This window comes from Struthio camelus, chromosome 6 (assembly GCF_040807025.1).
Source record: "Struthio camelus isolate bStrCam1 chromosome 6, bStrCam1.hap1, whole genome shotgun sequence".
In the NCBI taxonomy this organism is placed as follows: domain Eukaryota; kingdom Metazoa; phylum Chordata; class Aves; order Struthioniformes; family Struthionidae; genus Struthio; species Struthio camelus.
The window spans coordinates 6,422,434-6,438,612 of record NC_090947.1 but is presented as its reverse complement, the minus strand read 5'-3'; the positions used below and the strand labels follow the sequence as shown (position 1 = coordinate 6,438,612).

Genomic DNA, 16,179 nt, shown 5'->3' with positions numbered 1-16,179 from the left:
GGTTTGATCATCATCACTGAAAAACAAAACTGCTGCTAGATGTTTTTTAAACAGAAAATAAAAAGTTATCAGATAGAGCGTTCTGTCAATTGAGGAAGAAATTCAGTTTTCCTGAAACGTTTACTTTGTTCCACAAAACAAGACCTACAGAAGAAAAAGTTTCATTTTTTTTAAGTTGTCTTTTAAAACCATAACGAATTTAAAAAAATGTAAATTCCAATTTAATCAGACTTTTTCCTTGTGCTTACTTTCAGAAAATTTCTATCAAGAAACAGGTATTTTTGCAGGGAGTTTCAGAATCAAATCATTTTATTTGCCTTAAGCGTAGCCAAAAAATAAAAAAGGGCATTTTCCAATCAGCCGAAATGCATGGCATTTTCCAATCAGCCGAAATGCATAAAATGTCTGAACTGACTTTCAAATGGTAAATTTGGACGTTCAGAGGCACAACTCAACGTTAAGGACAAATTATATTCTCCCCACGACTTGCATTCCTGACCAAACTGGATAGTACAACGTTCCTATGGTAACTAGGGAAGGACCTCGTGTACAAAAATGGAAAAGTGGTGGATGTTACCTAGCATGTTGTGGTAAAGTGGACTGGCGTGTCCATGGATAGTAAATGCAGTCATGACTAGCGGGACCTCTACACCTGCAGGCAATTACAGAACAAAAGACGTCATTTGCCATTCACAAGGACATGCACACGCATGCGCCCTTGTCCACACGTGGAGGATGGAAGGACACACAGGGAACGATCGCTCAGCAAGTACCTATCCATCAGGCCGATGCAGTCCTCAATACGTGGACCTATACACCTGCAGCAAATCCAAATTGAAAAAACAAGGAGAGAAAGAGAGAAATCTGTTATTTACAGATCTAAGAAGCCGGAATCCCCCCTTTGTGCCACATTCTTAATTACAATTCTCAAGAGAGACCCAAGTCACCACAAATTATAGCTTGTGACAAAAACAAGCTCGTGATGGGAACAATAATAGCAACATAAACAGCACTTCAAGGTTGGACGAATCTTGGCTCAAACAATATTTAGAGGCAGGTTTCATCTGCAAACATGGGAGGCCTGACAACGGAGTTGCTCTTTTTGGATGCTGTTTGAATCAAACCAGTGATTACCGCACAGAAGCTGTTCATTTGCACCACTCCGGACCTCCAGGACCACAATACAAAACTTTTTTCCTCCTTCTGCAATTAATGCGATGGTTCATTCTGTTCTAACTGCCGAGCTGGGGGGACAGCAGGAACGTTCTGGAAGCTGATTGTACTTTTTTTTATCAGGGAAGCTCAAAAATGAGATTCCTGGGGAAGGGCAGCGGGGAAGAAAAAAAAAAAAAAGAAACAGCAAAACGGCGTCTCTGCTGATTCAGGCATCTTATTCTGCCTTCCTTAGATGCTGCCAAAAACCCTCCACCTGCAAAAGCAGCAGGTGCTCACCAGAGGAAACACGGGAAATCGCTTTATGTGGCACCGCTGCAGCGCAATCATAGGCAAAGTGCCTGTTTGCAAAACATGGATAGTTGAGGAGTTTCCTAACCCTTATGAAGAGCAGTCCATGAGGTGGTATAGGAGGCCCTCTGCATTCAAACAGAAACTCAGTTATACTGTTTCGGAGACTCTTGACCACTGTGTAAACAGATACACAAAGTTACGCCCTTAGGGGTTTAAGATAGCGTGACACTGCTCGGTGCTGAATGCCCAGCTAGTCCCTCTGTAGACACAGGGACCGCCTCTTAAGGCATCTGGCTAGCTCCTGGTGTTTTAAGGAAACCAAACCACTTCATCCCTTTAACAAGATCTCAAGATCTTTTTATCAGATCACCTACTCCGACAGAAGCTTAAAACTCACTTGTGTTGAGGCATTTTGAATTTAAGGTGCGATCCCCATCTCTGTTGTAAAGTCTCCCTCTCTGTTTGGTTTTGAGAAAAGGAGACTATGTCAAAACCTGAGGGAGTTTAAATATGCTCCCATGAGACCTTCTTTCCACTTCCCCATCACTTGCCACTCATCAGCTTTTCCTGCGTCTAAATCAACTATCATTTCGCCCTTATAAAACAAATTCAGTGAACTCAATTTCGCTGCCTTCTCTCCTTTCCTGCCCATCAGGACTAACAGAATGACGGTGTACTTTAGCTCTTCTTTGTTGACTTGGATCTTTATTTCACATAAAAGCTGGGACACGCAAAAACAGATTGTAAGGATTTCCTCAGTAACCATCTCCAGCAGCATATGTGCAGACATAAAATGGATTCATTAAATACCCAGGTGGCCAGAAAATGCATAAAGTGCCAAGGGTAGATTTAAATGCAACTCAAGAAATATGAGAGAACTCTTAACAGGTGTTTTTTTTTTTTTTTTTTTTTTTGAAATTTCAGCTGCCTTGGGCTTCAGAGGTCTAAATTCTGTCCAGTCACGGTAATATCCAACATTTTTCTTGCACGGCCTGCTCAGCATTTTGCAGAAAAATCAGTTCAGTAATGACAGAGGCTGAAAAAAGTTGTTCGGAACTTCCATTTCCCAGCGTGTCAAAAGAAGCTGAGCTCACACTCTTGCTGTAAATAAAAAGGAGGCCCTCTTCAAATTAGAGGGCTGGGAGCCCAGTACTAGTTCAGATAGCTGGCAGACTAACGTAACAGCCTATTGTCTTGGAGTCATTTCACATCTCTGCATTTATTCTCTCAGACTTTCGAAGAACAGGATCTGAAACCAGAAAGAGCTGTTTGGACCTTGCCCACGTCTAAGTTGAAATACCACCGATTTTATTTAAACCTATGATCTCCTGCAGTGGATTTCCCAGCCCCAAAGAGAAAAGTCTGTCCAGGTGCGATTTCCACCACGCCTAGTCACGTTGCACAGCTCCATGCTCTTCTCCTGGCAGCCCCGGTTTAAATGCTGCACATTACAGTATTACGTGAGTAATGGCAACAAATACTTGGTTCTATTAACAAGCTGATTGTCACCATAAAATCATCAGTTATTTTTCCTCTGGAAATAACTGCCTTTGCTTCAGGCTTTTTGACACACGTAAGTCCAAGTACAACACAATCGTACATCACTCGGGTACTCAATTCACCCCCAGGGTTCCTTCTTCTGCTTGGGGTCTGGATGCTACTTTCATTTCCAGGTTCTCCCTGTAAAATGAACCCATTAATGGATATGTCCCAATTTATTAATGAGATTTGCAATATTTTACAATAGCCCAATACAGCTTATACAGAAAACTGCACTTGGGGCTCATCCCAGCATTACAGATAATTATCCTCTGAAAGAAAGCGATGAGTTAAAACAGTTTGAAAATTGGAGTAACAATGTTTTTTTCTGAAATGACCCTTTCTCCAACTCTCTCAAGAATTGTCTCTTAGTAACTTTAAGATAGAAAGGTGGGTCCTTAATTTTTCATAGGTCTGGAGTAGCAAAAAGTTAGAAAAGAGGAACTGCATACTGGGGTGATAATAAGCAAGTTAAGGAAGAGATTTTGCATCGACCAAATAATAACCACTCTCTTAATCAGAGTTTGTTGCCATTGAATTTGTACCATCAGGCCACCTAGAATTCCAAAGGCCTTTCTAAAAATACACGTAAACTTTAGGCGCAAAACAGTCCTTGTGCCTTCAAACCCCTTCTGGGTCACACGTGTGCTGATAAGGCTCCCACGACTTCTCTGCTCTTGGCTTAGAGTAACGAAAAAGTTTTTTTGAAGAGTAGTGCATTTCCTTCAAAAAAATTCTCTGAAAAAAAATGCCTTTCAATGATGAGAGGAGGTGTCCAGTGGGATCTCCCATTTGTATCTCGCCTGGTGAGGAAGCAGACTGTCAAATGCTATTATATAATTAGTATTTTATTTCTGTGAAAGTGTTCCATTTTGGACAGCTCTGCAAGAAGAAGTGCCAAATGCTTTCTGAACTCTCATGAATTAAATGAGATAGCTGCCTCGTGCGCCTCCGCTCTGCTCACAACTGGCTTCAAGTAGCTGATGCTTATCACGGGGATGCAAGGCCAAGAGCACAGCTCCTGCATCCAAGGAAGTCACTCCTTGACAGTTCCCTTGGTCAATGTAAGACAACTAACAGGGCTGGATAATGACACAACTATTAACAGGAGTAGCCATTATACTTCAATAAGGGAGGAGAATGGTATAATCAAGTCTCACGTTCCGGGGTGTTAAGCAATCAGCTGCCAGCGTCTTGAAGAAATCGCGGCAAAGTGCTATACAGGCAACACAGAGGTGGGATAGATACCTGCCTCTGTGTCAGCAAGGGTTGGGGTTGACTAGAAACAAAGTATGAGAACTAACCACTCATTTTAGCAAGCACCCTGATTCAGAGAGAGCAGCACTGCAGGAGTGAGATAACACTGTACTGGGAGCAGCGCTCTGCGGTAGCGCAACACTTTTTGACAACTATCTAAGCTGTCCTGCTAGCGTTTCGCTCTTATTCCGGCATCTGATCTGCCAGAGAGCAGAACAGACGTGCTAGATGGAGTGCAATTACAGTTTCTCTGTACCATTCAGTTGTGGGCCAAATATCAAGAGAAATAAATACCAAGATGGGGCCGCCCCCCGCCATATCCTATTTTACTGAAGAATCCTGATGGGGGGGAGGGGGCGGATTTAAATACTCATTTCTCAAGGAAGGGTATGAAACTGCAGAACTCAGTGTTGGAAGCAAAAGAGACTAATTGATTCCTCTTCTCTCCGTGGGCGTACGCAGCAAGAACCTGACAACGTCGGCAAGGTGACGGACAATGCATAAAATTCAGGCCTCTGGGGCACTGATGATCATCACAGTTTGCCAGAACTGCAGAAAGAGAAGCACGTTCCAGAAAGCCTTTAGAAACATTAGAAAAAAAATATCTATAGTTACCCAGATTTTGGGGAGGTTGTTTTTAGGAGGAGTGGCAAAAGACCTCAGAACAGACATATTAACCCTTTAATAAGAAGAGGATGAGGATTTCTGCGAGGACTAGTATTTGACTGATGGCAAAGGGAGAGCAGCTCCTCCTCTGGAAGATGACCACACTTTTGCCCATGTAAACCAGGAGAAATCTTTGGCACCTTCGCTACCTTCTCATTTCTCTGGGGATTGCACATTACACTGCAGAAGACATCCTTTCACCTAATCAGCTGGAGCAGATGGCTGCAGGAAGAAAAGAAGGAAAAGCTGGAAGTTTAGGGATACAATTCCAACATAAATACTCACCATCCATGAACTCCGCATCACTACGGGTTGCCAATGAACACCAGCAAATTCAGTTACAGCTGCCTAATGCCCTTCCTATTTGTTTATGGACTAGAGTGTGAGATTTCCACCACAAGGTGTAAAGGCCTCCTTTCTTGACCCCATTCTACCCAGGGAGATAAAAGGAAAGAGTCAACTTGCAAAACATTGGTGCGCATGAGGAAGCGGAAAGGAATGGAAAATATTCTGTTCCCTTCCCGGTCCAGGTGAAACACAGTTGTGCCACAAAGTTTAGCAGGAGTTAGATCAGTCAGACCTTCCTGGAACAGAGGCGGCAATGGGAAAGCCTGTCGCATGCTGGTCTGCCTACAGGCCCAGCACAGCTGCAAGACACCTCTTATACAGACTGGACAGTAAATCTATCAGCCACAGCTGGGCCTGTCAGGTTCAGTCAGAATTGGTGCTTCCACCTTCTATTACAGCCAGGATTGAAGCTCCTGAAGCAAGCTCGTCTTTTGGTATTGTTTCTTCTTACGCTCTTCTTCCACGGTAGCAGCATTTTTCTTATTGCATAACTGATTTACAGGGCCTGCGCGGAAGACAAATCTGTAACAGATCCTGGCTGTGTCTTTGCGATCTCACTTTCATTTCCCTAATGGCTCTATTGTAATTAGATTTGCAAACCCAGCAAAAGGTCTCATTTTGAATGGCAACAGCTGTTGACATCAAGATTACATTGAATAATTTACTGGTTTAATTTTAGCTGCTAAACAATAAAAGCCTCTTGTGGAAGCTTATTTCACGGGCTGAAGTTTTTTCATTTTTCCCCCCAGGCTGCCTCTCCCTTTCTTCGTATGCCGGACATCACCAACTGTCTTGCCAAAAAGACCTTTCTAACTCCTGGGTGCCGTGCAAAACAACAGCTGTGTATTTGACCACTGTTATTCTGTTGCATGAGCTCTCAATTCTGACCCAGATACAACAGTGTATATATTTTCAAATGCAACAGGTCATTTGGGGTAACTGATGCTCAGATTCAGATTCCTGCACAAACTCTGATTTCAGACAAACCCTTTGCATCAGTCCGCCTCTGTAACAGGGAGCGGTAACCCTTTTTTGTCTCACAGAATTGCTGCAGGGGGGAGTCCATCAATACCAGGGAGCAAGGATAAAAATTCTATCAACAAATAAATACTAAAGTCATTGCACAGGCCAACGTTCACATAAACATCCATAGCAACATTTGCTGTAAACCAAAGCTAGAAAGAAATCCAAGAGCATTGCTGTATGCTTTTCAAAAGCGGTGTAAGTTTTTTTTTTTTTCAGAAAAGCTGCTGGACATTCACGACCGGAACCCAAATGTAACGACAGACCTGGCAATGAAAAGTTATATTACTGCTGCCTGCACAAGCACTATTTTCTGGAATGAGGCAAATGCTTTACCAAGCCAAACTGTACTTAAATCATGACATGCAACAAAAGTGGCTCAGTTCACAGAATGTGCACTTACCCTTGGGTGCAGTTTGGATGACAAGGATGACACTCACGATCCTCATCGGCATATTTGAAAATGAAGCTGTTTGCCCCCTGTAAGCCATCAGGACATTTTTCCACGCAATTTGGACCGTCCTTAAAATGGAAACACTTCGTACAGTGGTCAGGTCCCTAGAGAGCATGGAAGAAATGCAGTGTGTTCAAGTTAATCTGCCTTTTACTGCTGCACTAGAATTGCAGGCCCTAGACTGACAGCACACTCAGCAATAACTGCAGTGGCGCTCTCTTCTCAATGAACAGTGAGTTAGCCGAGTGGTTCCGGCTACTGCTAAGGAGAGGCACACGTGTAAATCCTGGTGCACTTGGCCATAAAGTTACTCTGCCGAGAATAACTCCAGCTGCTAAATAGGTTTCTTCTTATTTGGTGTGGTTATCACAATGGACTTGATGTCCACTAACTTATAGGGAGGAAGTTCTTTCAACCCTGTTCAGTACTGAACCACACCTGCAAAGCAACTGCAGTGGCCTCTCAGTGAGACTCACTAACTCTGCATTCCTGAACCATTTTCTGCTGCATCCCGCCTGTGGTTTCTGGTCATAACAATACTGAAGAACTACACGGTTTCCTTCCTTATACACATGGCGATGAAGCTGCTAACAACTATAAACCAAGGTGCCTGGAGAATTTAAAAGTAAAATTTAAAAGCTGTGATGATAAGCCAGTGGAGCCAACCAAATCTGGTGCTCAGTCTGGGCAAAGGACTAGGATTCTATGTCTATGAGCCCTGTTAGCCCTGCTACAAATCCCAATTTCCCTCCTGGGCTGAAAACTTGCAACGTTAGCTTCTTACTTCATGTGGCATCGCAGAAAACAAAAAGATGATGAGAATGACTGCCTGTGTAATTTTTTTTTTTTTAATGCAGTAGGTAAGTCAGAGAAATAAGGAATTAAGTCACAGGTCAAATTGTCTCAGTGATTACAACTCATCATTGCCCAGGATGTTTTCTGCTTTTAACCTTTGCAATATTAAAAGACCAAGAGACAGAGATGACTTCTCTCTGTCCCACAAAAGAGCAGCAACCTATGAAACAAAACTCATCGACCATTACAAGGGTGAATAGTCACGGTTAACACTGATCTTAGGATGCAAGCAAGAAATCCCATTTCAAAGAGACTAAAAAGCTAATCTAAGTCGAAAAAAAACAATTGCTCAAGGAAGGTTGCTGAGAGATTGAGACAAATCCCCACACTTTGTGGGAAAAAAGGTAATTGAAATGTTAGCAGAATAGGACTGAATTGAGTATTATGAATAAAAACAAACATAAAAGAGGTCACTCAAAGCACAACTGAATACTATCTGTCATTTAAAAATGAAAGATAGAAGCAGCCAAAGCAATATAGGATGTTGCATGCACACAGGAAATAAGCAATTTTGTGTATCTGTACCAGTAAGGCATTCAGATAACTCACAAAAGAAAAGGATACTACCTTTAAAATCATTTTGTTAAGGAACGTGATCCAGGGGAGTTTACTTAGCTTGCCGTTTAACAGAATTCTGCCCCCACATGCAGAACACACATATTTTTTTTCTGCTTTTGTCAACACTAACTTTCAGTAGCCACTCTGATTCTGTAAACAGAGAATACCTATGCTTTAACACACTACAGCAACCTGTATTGTTAGCCAACAATATAGCGCATGTTGTTCTTACCGGCCCATAGCATGTGATCATATTATCTTCCATCTTTTCACACTGGGGATCACACTCCACACAGACAGAACCATTTGCAAACTCTCGAAATTCCCTAGGGAAATATTTTTTTCAGACAGGTTAGGAAAAAGCAAAAACTGAAACTGAAACAGATAAAATGGCTGGCCCTTCACCTGGTGGAAATCGTTTCAGCTGAGATCACTTCTTTTAATGGCACTCTGCTGCTTTACATCAGCTGAAAACTGTGCCCCGTCAGCAACATCACTCACAGACACATGAAGCAGCAGACATTTTGTCTGACAATATCAAACTACTGGGCTTTTTTTCCTCCTCATGCTTTAAGAAATAAGGACCTCATTTACAGGAGGAAATTACTCATTTCTGTGTTTCTATGGACTCGTCACTCGGAACTCAAATTCCCAGAGTCGCTTGTTACTGGTGAGATATCATCATCAGATAGGAAAGTATTGCAAAGGCACTGATCACAGTTTTCTTTCTGTTGTTTTTATTAAGTCTGTGTGAACACTCCCACTTGAAAGCCCATTCTCCAAAAGTCTCCTAACTGTTTCACACACAACCAAGTCTGAATCTATAGAGAGTTTTAAAAAAAAAAGTTTACTAATTTCAGGTATCTGCAAGAAACCATCACCCAGGTGATCCTTTTTATTGTAAACTGCTTATGAAGGGGAAAAACAAGTATTTTAATTCGCCAGCTAACCTCTGGCACAAAGTTGTGATTTGTGACAGTAGGTGGGATTTTTTTTTCCCCATCAAACACCATGACATCATTGTAAATCAGGTGTCTTCGTTTCAGCTAGTTGTCACTAACAAAAAAACCAAACAAGCAAAAAAACCCCAAACAAAAAAAAAAAAGACCTCTTCATGACACAATTCATCCCACTATCATCTTCTAAGATGACATGAACTAATATCTGAACAGGTCTTTCTTTCTCCACTAACCAGAGAGAACCTATGTAACTAGCTCAGACCAGACACCTAAGCTTTGGGATGAACCCCATCTTGATGTATTAAACAGGTAGTGGAGTTGCACTACTATCTCTATGAAGGTCTCCGTGCTTGGTTAACTGATGCCCTCTGCTTCTCTGCAGAGGTTAGAATCTATTGCAACTGCCTAGTTGCGGAAAACCTCAGATGACTATTACAAGGAAGCTGATCCTCCTCTAACTTTGGAGATAAAACTTTCCTACTGAGGACTGAAAGAGAAGACAAAGACACCTACCCTGATGTACTGGAGCTGCCCTATGAGATGAATGTGCAGAGCTCTCAATGGAAAAAAAAACCAAACTTCTCCATGAGCCTAGGTCACAATAACTGTTCTCCAATCGATACAGTTCAGAAATCACAACCTGACTTGGTCGTGGCCAGTTACGCCACGTCAGAGTCTCCTAGCGAAGTTGCTGAGACACGGTTCAGGCTAGAACCAGATGACATATGATGCAAAATCTACTTCAGTTTAGCCCAGTTTATTCAGGTGCATATAAGAAAATAATTTTGGCCTGCAAAGTTGGGTGAGGGGGTAGTTTTAAAGCACATAAAACTGTACTCCGACAAGGGGTTTTTTGCATGCATTCTCCAGAAGGAAAAGTTTAGGGTATTTTCAAGTATCTATGGGAGTGCATTCAATAATCTCTCCATCATAGTCACAGGAATTGGCATCCAATGTAGGGAAAACAAAGAGGAAAAAAAAATACAGTGATTTTATTTTAAATTAGGACCTTGAGGGCAAAAGAATTAAAATGATTTAGGAGTTTTATCCTTCTTATAAAAAAAAAAAAGTGCCAGGGACCTTGCTATACTGTTACATGGGAAATAAAATTCCACCCCCTTCCCTCCATGGCCTACTCATTAATTTTTTCTGCTGCAACTAACTTAAGCTGTTTAGCTTTATTCTCCTGTCATAAGACAGACTAAAGCAGCTTTGTCTCTGCAGCGTGTGGGTCTATTCCCCATCCATCCCCTAGAAAGGATGGTGCATATGCCTCAGTGGGAGAAGGAAAGGAGGGAAGAACTCAAAGTTATTTTTATTTACCGCTGTGTACAAATACACAGTGTATCATGAAAAAAGAGAGAGAGAGTTTTCCTTCTTTGAGGTCCTTAATCAGGGAATTTCTTTACCACTTGCCTAAAGCTAACTGATCTGAAAGAGCATAACTTTATGCTGCTCTGAACGGGGGTGTTGATATTCAAATAGAGTTAACAGGGTTTTAGTTTCAGGTATCTTCAGCTAAGCAAATTCTCCAGGTCTTCAGGAATGCAAAAGCTGCAAGAAACTCGTGATGTTGCCTGAAACTTTAGCTGGTAGAGCACTAGGTAAATCCCTCTACTCAAATTTACATTCCGAAATGTTTAAACTTATCCCACAGCATATCTCACTCCAGATCAGTAACGTGCCGATGAAACAAGGTATTGCTTAATGTAAGAACAAGATAACTTATTCATTTAAGTTCTAAACAACCTTATCAGCATCTTTAGAGAAAAGCGCAAGGGAAGCATCTTACCCATCATACAGGTTACAAGAGTCTATGCAGGTCCTTCCCCTGATGAAGCGCTTGCAGGAGAGACACTGGTCTGGCCCCGGCCCCCAACAGCCATCACTTGAGCATAACTCATTACACACCATGCCATCAGCAGCTGCAGACAGAGAGGACATCATCATTAAAGTATATAGCCCTCCAAAATCCGAAGGGAGAACGTCTCTTTCAGCACTCAAAAAGATGATACTCCCCTCAAAATAAATGACAGCAAAATCCCTCATAAGTCAAGAACCAACTCTTTCTTGCACATAGCATAAGCCGTGCATAGAGAGGAGGTGGCAAAATCCCACTTAGATTCCAATTATGAATGTTTGCATTATTGCTCTAGTCTTCTCATCCTCGTGGAGGGTTAAAGGCCTCCAGCCTTGACAGCCTTGAAGATGTTACAGAATTTCAGGCTCTGTGTGGGGAAGATATCATCTGACTTTATCACTGTTCCTCTGGAGCAGCAAATCTTTCTCTTACCCTACCCGATGGACTCTATTCTCAAATCAAGCTAAGAATAAAACGACCAAAATTATTCAGTGCTGAACCCTTAACAATAAAGCACTGATTATGGAAGCAATGATAAGCCAACACCAAATGTTACCAAGACGTTCCTTGCACCTCACGATATCAGAGAGCCAATGCTCAGAAATTAAAATGAGTTTTCCTTGTTTGAAAAAAGCCATTTTGCAATTGGTAGAAACGACTCTAGAGAGCAGCTTAAAGCACACATGGATATATAAATACAGTATATCACAGAAAAAGAATCAAAACTTTGGTAACGGGAAGTCATGCCTTACAAAGCAGAAGACGAGTTCCGTGAAGCAACCATGCAGACAAGGGAGACCTGCTTAATACAAGGTGTTTTATGTGGAATTAATGCAGATGGGAAGAAGGAAAAAAAAAAAAACACCCAAAGCCTACTTTACTGATAGAATAAGGGACTCTGAGCTGACTACTACAACACAAGAACAAAACCTTAGGATTAACACTGACAATTTTATGAAATGCCAGGTCAATATGCAGCGGTCAGAAAAGCTAACCAAATGTTGAGATTTTCTAGAAAACAGTATAGAGGGGAGGAGAAAAAAAAAACAGGAAAAAAAAAAGAAAAGAACCATCTTACCGCTACAGAAATGCACTGTGCGCTCACAGTTTGAGTACTACATGCAGTTTGGTCAGTTCCGTTTGGAAAGGATATAGTAGAATGAGAAAAAGGTTTAAGAGCGGCGTTAACAGGTTTGATCAAAACTACTGAATGGCTTCTATATTAGGAATAAATAGACTAGCAGCCTTAGAAATGGGTGAGGAACAGCACGATCAAGATCTCTAAAACCATGAGTGCCAAGAAGAAGATATGCATAACAGAACTGTTTGTTGCTTCTTCCAAGCCCCTCGCGGGCCTTCAAAGATACAGAAACCTGACAGGGTTAAAAAACAAGAGATGTTTCTTCATTCCAAGTGTAGCTCAAGCTGCAGAATTTCCTGACAGGGGAGCATGGTAATTGCCAAAAATTTATAGGTTTTGAAAAAGCAATTGGCCAAGTTCATAGAGGGGTTATTAAACTAAAAATACAAAACACCACTTCTGAATCAAGGACACTGTGAAATGAAACTTAGGGAAGATGGGAGAAAGTTGAAGGAAATTATCAACGTTTACTGTGACTTTTTAATTGTTAATTACAAAGGCACCTAAAGAGCCAAAGAGCTTTTTATATTAAACACTATAAAGTCCACAAAATAAAAAATTGTCCCTGTATCAAAATCAAACTTAAATATTTAAATAAACAAAATGAACAAAGGGTGAGGGAAAGGTTGTTTCAACGAACGCATTAATTCTACGATTTTATACAAATCCTTCACAGCATAAAGATCTCGATGGAATAATAAAAGATGGTTTCAAGTGGGAAAGACTGAGAAAACGAGCAATGAGCAAAAGGAAGCAAATGTTCTCTCTCCAGCATTTGAGGAAGGTGCAGTTACTCTGATTCAGTCAAAACCTGGCACCTTGAAAGGGCAGATCTCTTAATTTGAACTCACCCTTGCACTATTTGAAACATTTATCCAACTGGGATTAATCCACCTGGAAACAGCCCGAGGGAAGTATCAAATAATAAACTAAAAAGTATGTTCACTGGTAGAATTCTACCAAATCCCTTCAAATTTCTTAAAGTATGTTCAATCACAAACACACACACACACACAGAATATACCTGTAAAACATCACCAGTATATATATTTGGCATACACTTACAGAGGGACAACAGCAAAACCAAGAGAAATTCCTCTTGCAAAATGCAAAAAGTCATCTGGCAGCTCTGTATTAGAGAATAATAATAAAAAAGTAGTTCTATCTGACAGTACTTTTCTGCATTTCTTCCAGTACAGGAACAAGCTTTGAGGGGAGGAAAAAAAATTATACCCTATTTTCATTTCAGGATACCTGATGGTCTCATCTCCTCTACCAAGGCTAGAAGAATGCACAGTTCGGTACCATCCATTACAATCTTCCTTAACAGTTAAAGAGTATATTGAGTTTTAGTAGCTAAGAGGCACAAAGCCCTTCTAAATTATGAAAGAGTTAGCAGGAAGACGCTTCCTGCTCTCCATGGCATGTTTTAACCCTGGTTATTCTGTGCTGCAGTGTATAATATACCACGTTTAATTTCTTCTGGGCGCAGAAGCATTTCTTCCATTTTAATGTCACAAGTCAGAACACCTAACGTGCCCCATTAGGAACCCACTGAACGTCTGTCACAGCAGCCTACTGTACAGAAGAGCACCCTGCTTCATACAGTGATCCTCTCTCTAACTGTTCCTTAATCACCTGTTTTCATCATGCAGCACTGTTTGATGTCAGCACAATGTTTGTCACATACATCTTTCTGATCTATACGGCATGTTGGGCTCGTGTCCTCCTCTGCTTGTTACAAGGCAATTCCTGCACCTTTCTCCTGCTGTGATGGAAGACGTTCGTGCCACAAGGGCAGCAGGCTTTCCTTTGATATGTGCTACTTGCCTTGTCCCGTCTCTCCTCCTGCTGCCATCCCACTTTTTGACCACTGAACTTATTATACAACACTTCTTAGGGGAGGGAAAAATGAAAATACACAACAATCGCATGCAGGGCGCGTTTCAAGGCTTCCCTTTCCTAGCCCATGTAACAAGTAGGCAGGAAGAGTGAAGCATCTCCCCTACTTCCTTTGTTCTTGCACTTGGACGTTTGGACTTATCGAGACTGAGGGTGGCAGCTCTGCATTTACTTGTTTCTTTTCTGCCTAGAACACTTCCATTATTCAGTGCTGAGAAAGGCCATTTCACCTTTGTATCCTTCCAAGCAGCTTGAGAACTAATAGAAAACTTGATGTTCTCCAGCCCTAGCAGGCAAACCTGCTAGCCAGCACACTCGCTCCCTGAACAGCGCCGCTGCTGACTCCGCACGGCTCTCCTGTGCGACACCTGTATTTCAGCAGAATCTAAGCACTATTTTTTCCATACGATACCACAAGTGAGCTGGGATATGAAAAGTCTGCATACATATGCCTTATCAAGGCTGGAATGCCAGAATAATTTTTTTTTCCTTTTAAATCACGTATTTTCTTAATGACAACACTCAGAAAGCATTCAGAAGCGTCTTCCTTTCTCCTCTTTTGCCTCAAAGCACAAGTCAGCTACAGCCAAACATAAAATAATATAATTTAAGAACAATTCCAGGTGGCTATTTAATTTCTGCTTGGATGCAGTAATTCTCACAGATTCCAGCACAGCAACTAGAGGCCTGAGCTATTCAGCATGCCGTTACATAAAAAATGTCTCATTCTCTTCCCGTGAAGCGTACAGTCAATCAGGAGTCACTCTGTTGAGGCCCAGGTGAAGGCATCACACCATACAGAGCCAGCGAGCAGAGATGAAACACACAAGCTCATCAGCACCGTCCTTTTATATATATATATATATATATATTTTTTTTTTTTTTTTTTTTTGCACGGCAACATATTATAGCATCTACCAGACTTCAGTAGTTCTACTACATTGCCACTGACTAAACTCCTCAGAGGTTAAAGGAGTTATGCCAGATCTTTGCCTTAGCAAATGCTACATACACTGACAATGCAATGTTTCCTTTTCCATCTATTTTAAATATACCATTTATATTTCACTCTCACACTGGCTTTGTACGGTATAGTTCAGGAGGGGCACTGACTTGGTGTTAAAGACCAGGTTTTCCTTGTCTCATGTTTACTCTATAGGAGCATCCTGGAGCAAGTGCTGCATGATGGATGCAGCTGGTCCTCTTAAGGGCAACCCCAGTTGCACCTGGGGATTTGGAGCAGACTCCAGCACTTCATGCCTGGTCCTGCCATCTCCCTTTATCTCATTCTGGGCATGTGACTGACATTGCCCAAATATACAAGTCCTGCCTGCCACAAGGACACATGCAGTTAACAGACAATTTGAGCTTTAGGCTCAAGCTGTACCAAAACAAAAAAAAAAAATCCAACCACCACCACCACCAAAATACACAAACTTTTTTTAATAAAGAGTTTTATTTTTGTAGTCAATGCCTGTCTTAAAGCACTTGCTTTGCAAGACAGAAAATAAAATCCCTTGCTTTTCAGATCTCTTTGTTCTCATTTCTGGTCTTAAGAACAACGCCAGTTCTTCTGTTTTACACAAGCCTGGCGATCAAAAGGCAGTTTCCTATTTGCTTACTCACCTTGCTTTTGTAACTTGAAACTTTGTTGTCATTACTAGTGATTTGCTTTTCTTTATTCTTATCAAATGTTAGGATACTCCAGGATCTGAATTTCTTTAAACCCCCTCCCCACCCCGTGTTGCACTCTGAAACATTCCTGCAAATAGCAAGCAAGGATCACTATCACACGACTGGTCAGGAAGTATACCGAATGAACCCTATGCAAATAAAACTAGAGCTTTTCAGTGAAGAAAACCGTAATTACCCTATTGAATTCTAGCCAACATAGTGCCTGCGGTGTATGAAAAAAGACAATAGTTAAGAAAAAAAAAAACACTATTTCCTTCTGCTTATTACTAAGTCACAGAAACGTTTTCATAAGTGAATCTTGGCAAGAAAGGAATGATTTTTTTTTTGACAACTTACAAAAACTCTTCTTTAATTATAGGGGCGATAAAGGAATGTTTCAATTTCAGATGTATTATTTGGCACGTTCATGGACTGAAAACGTTCTGAAGCTCTAGTGTATCACATGGCTGTATGT

The 16,179-nt window shown here is 41.3% G+C and overlaps 1 protein-coding gene across 3 annotated transcripts in view; it reads right to left on the bottom strand.

Annotated features, from left to right (window-relative positions):
* The window catches only part of ERBB4 (erb-b2 receptor tyrosine kinase 4), a 597,238-nt gene that overhangs the window by 146,790 nt on the left and 434,269 nt on the right, over window positions 1-16,179 (bottom strand). For 2 of the 3 annotated variants that reach the window (XM_068947910.1, XM_068947911.1), the window contains exons 13-16: window positions 10,919-11,051; window positions 8,400-8,493; window positions 6,704-6,858; window positions 774-818 (exon numbers count right to left, since the gene is read on the bottom strand). In XM_068947910.1, coding sequence (XP_068804011.1) covers window positions 774-818; window positions 6,704-6,858; window positions 8,400-8,493; window positions 10,919-11,051 — 427 coding nt within the window. Of the gene's footprint in view, window positions 1-577; window positions 653-773; window positions 819-6,703; window positions 6,859-8,399; window positions 8,494-10,918; window positions 11,052-16,179 lie in introns of all 3 variants that reach the window. The other variant, XM_068947909.1, reaches the window with a different exon arrangement.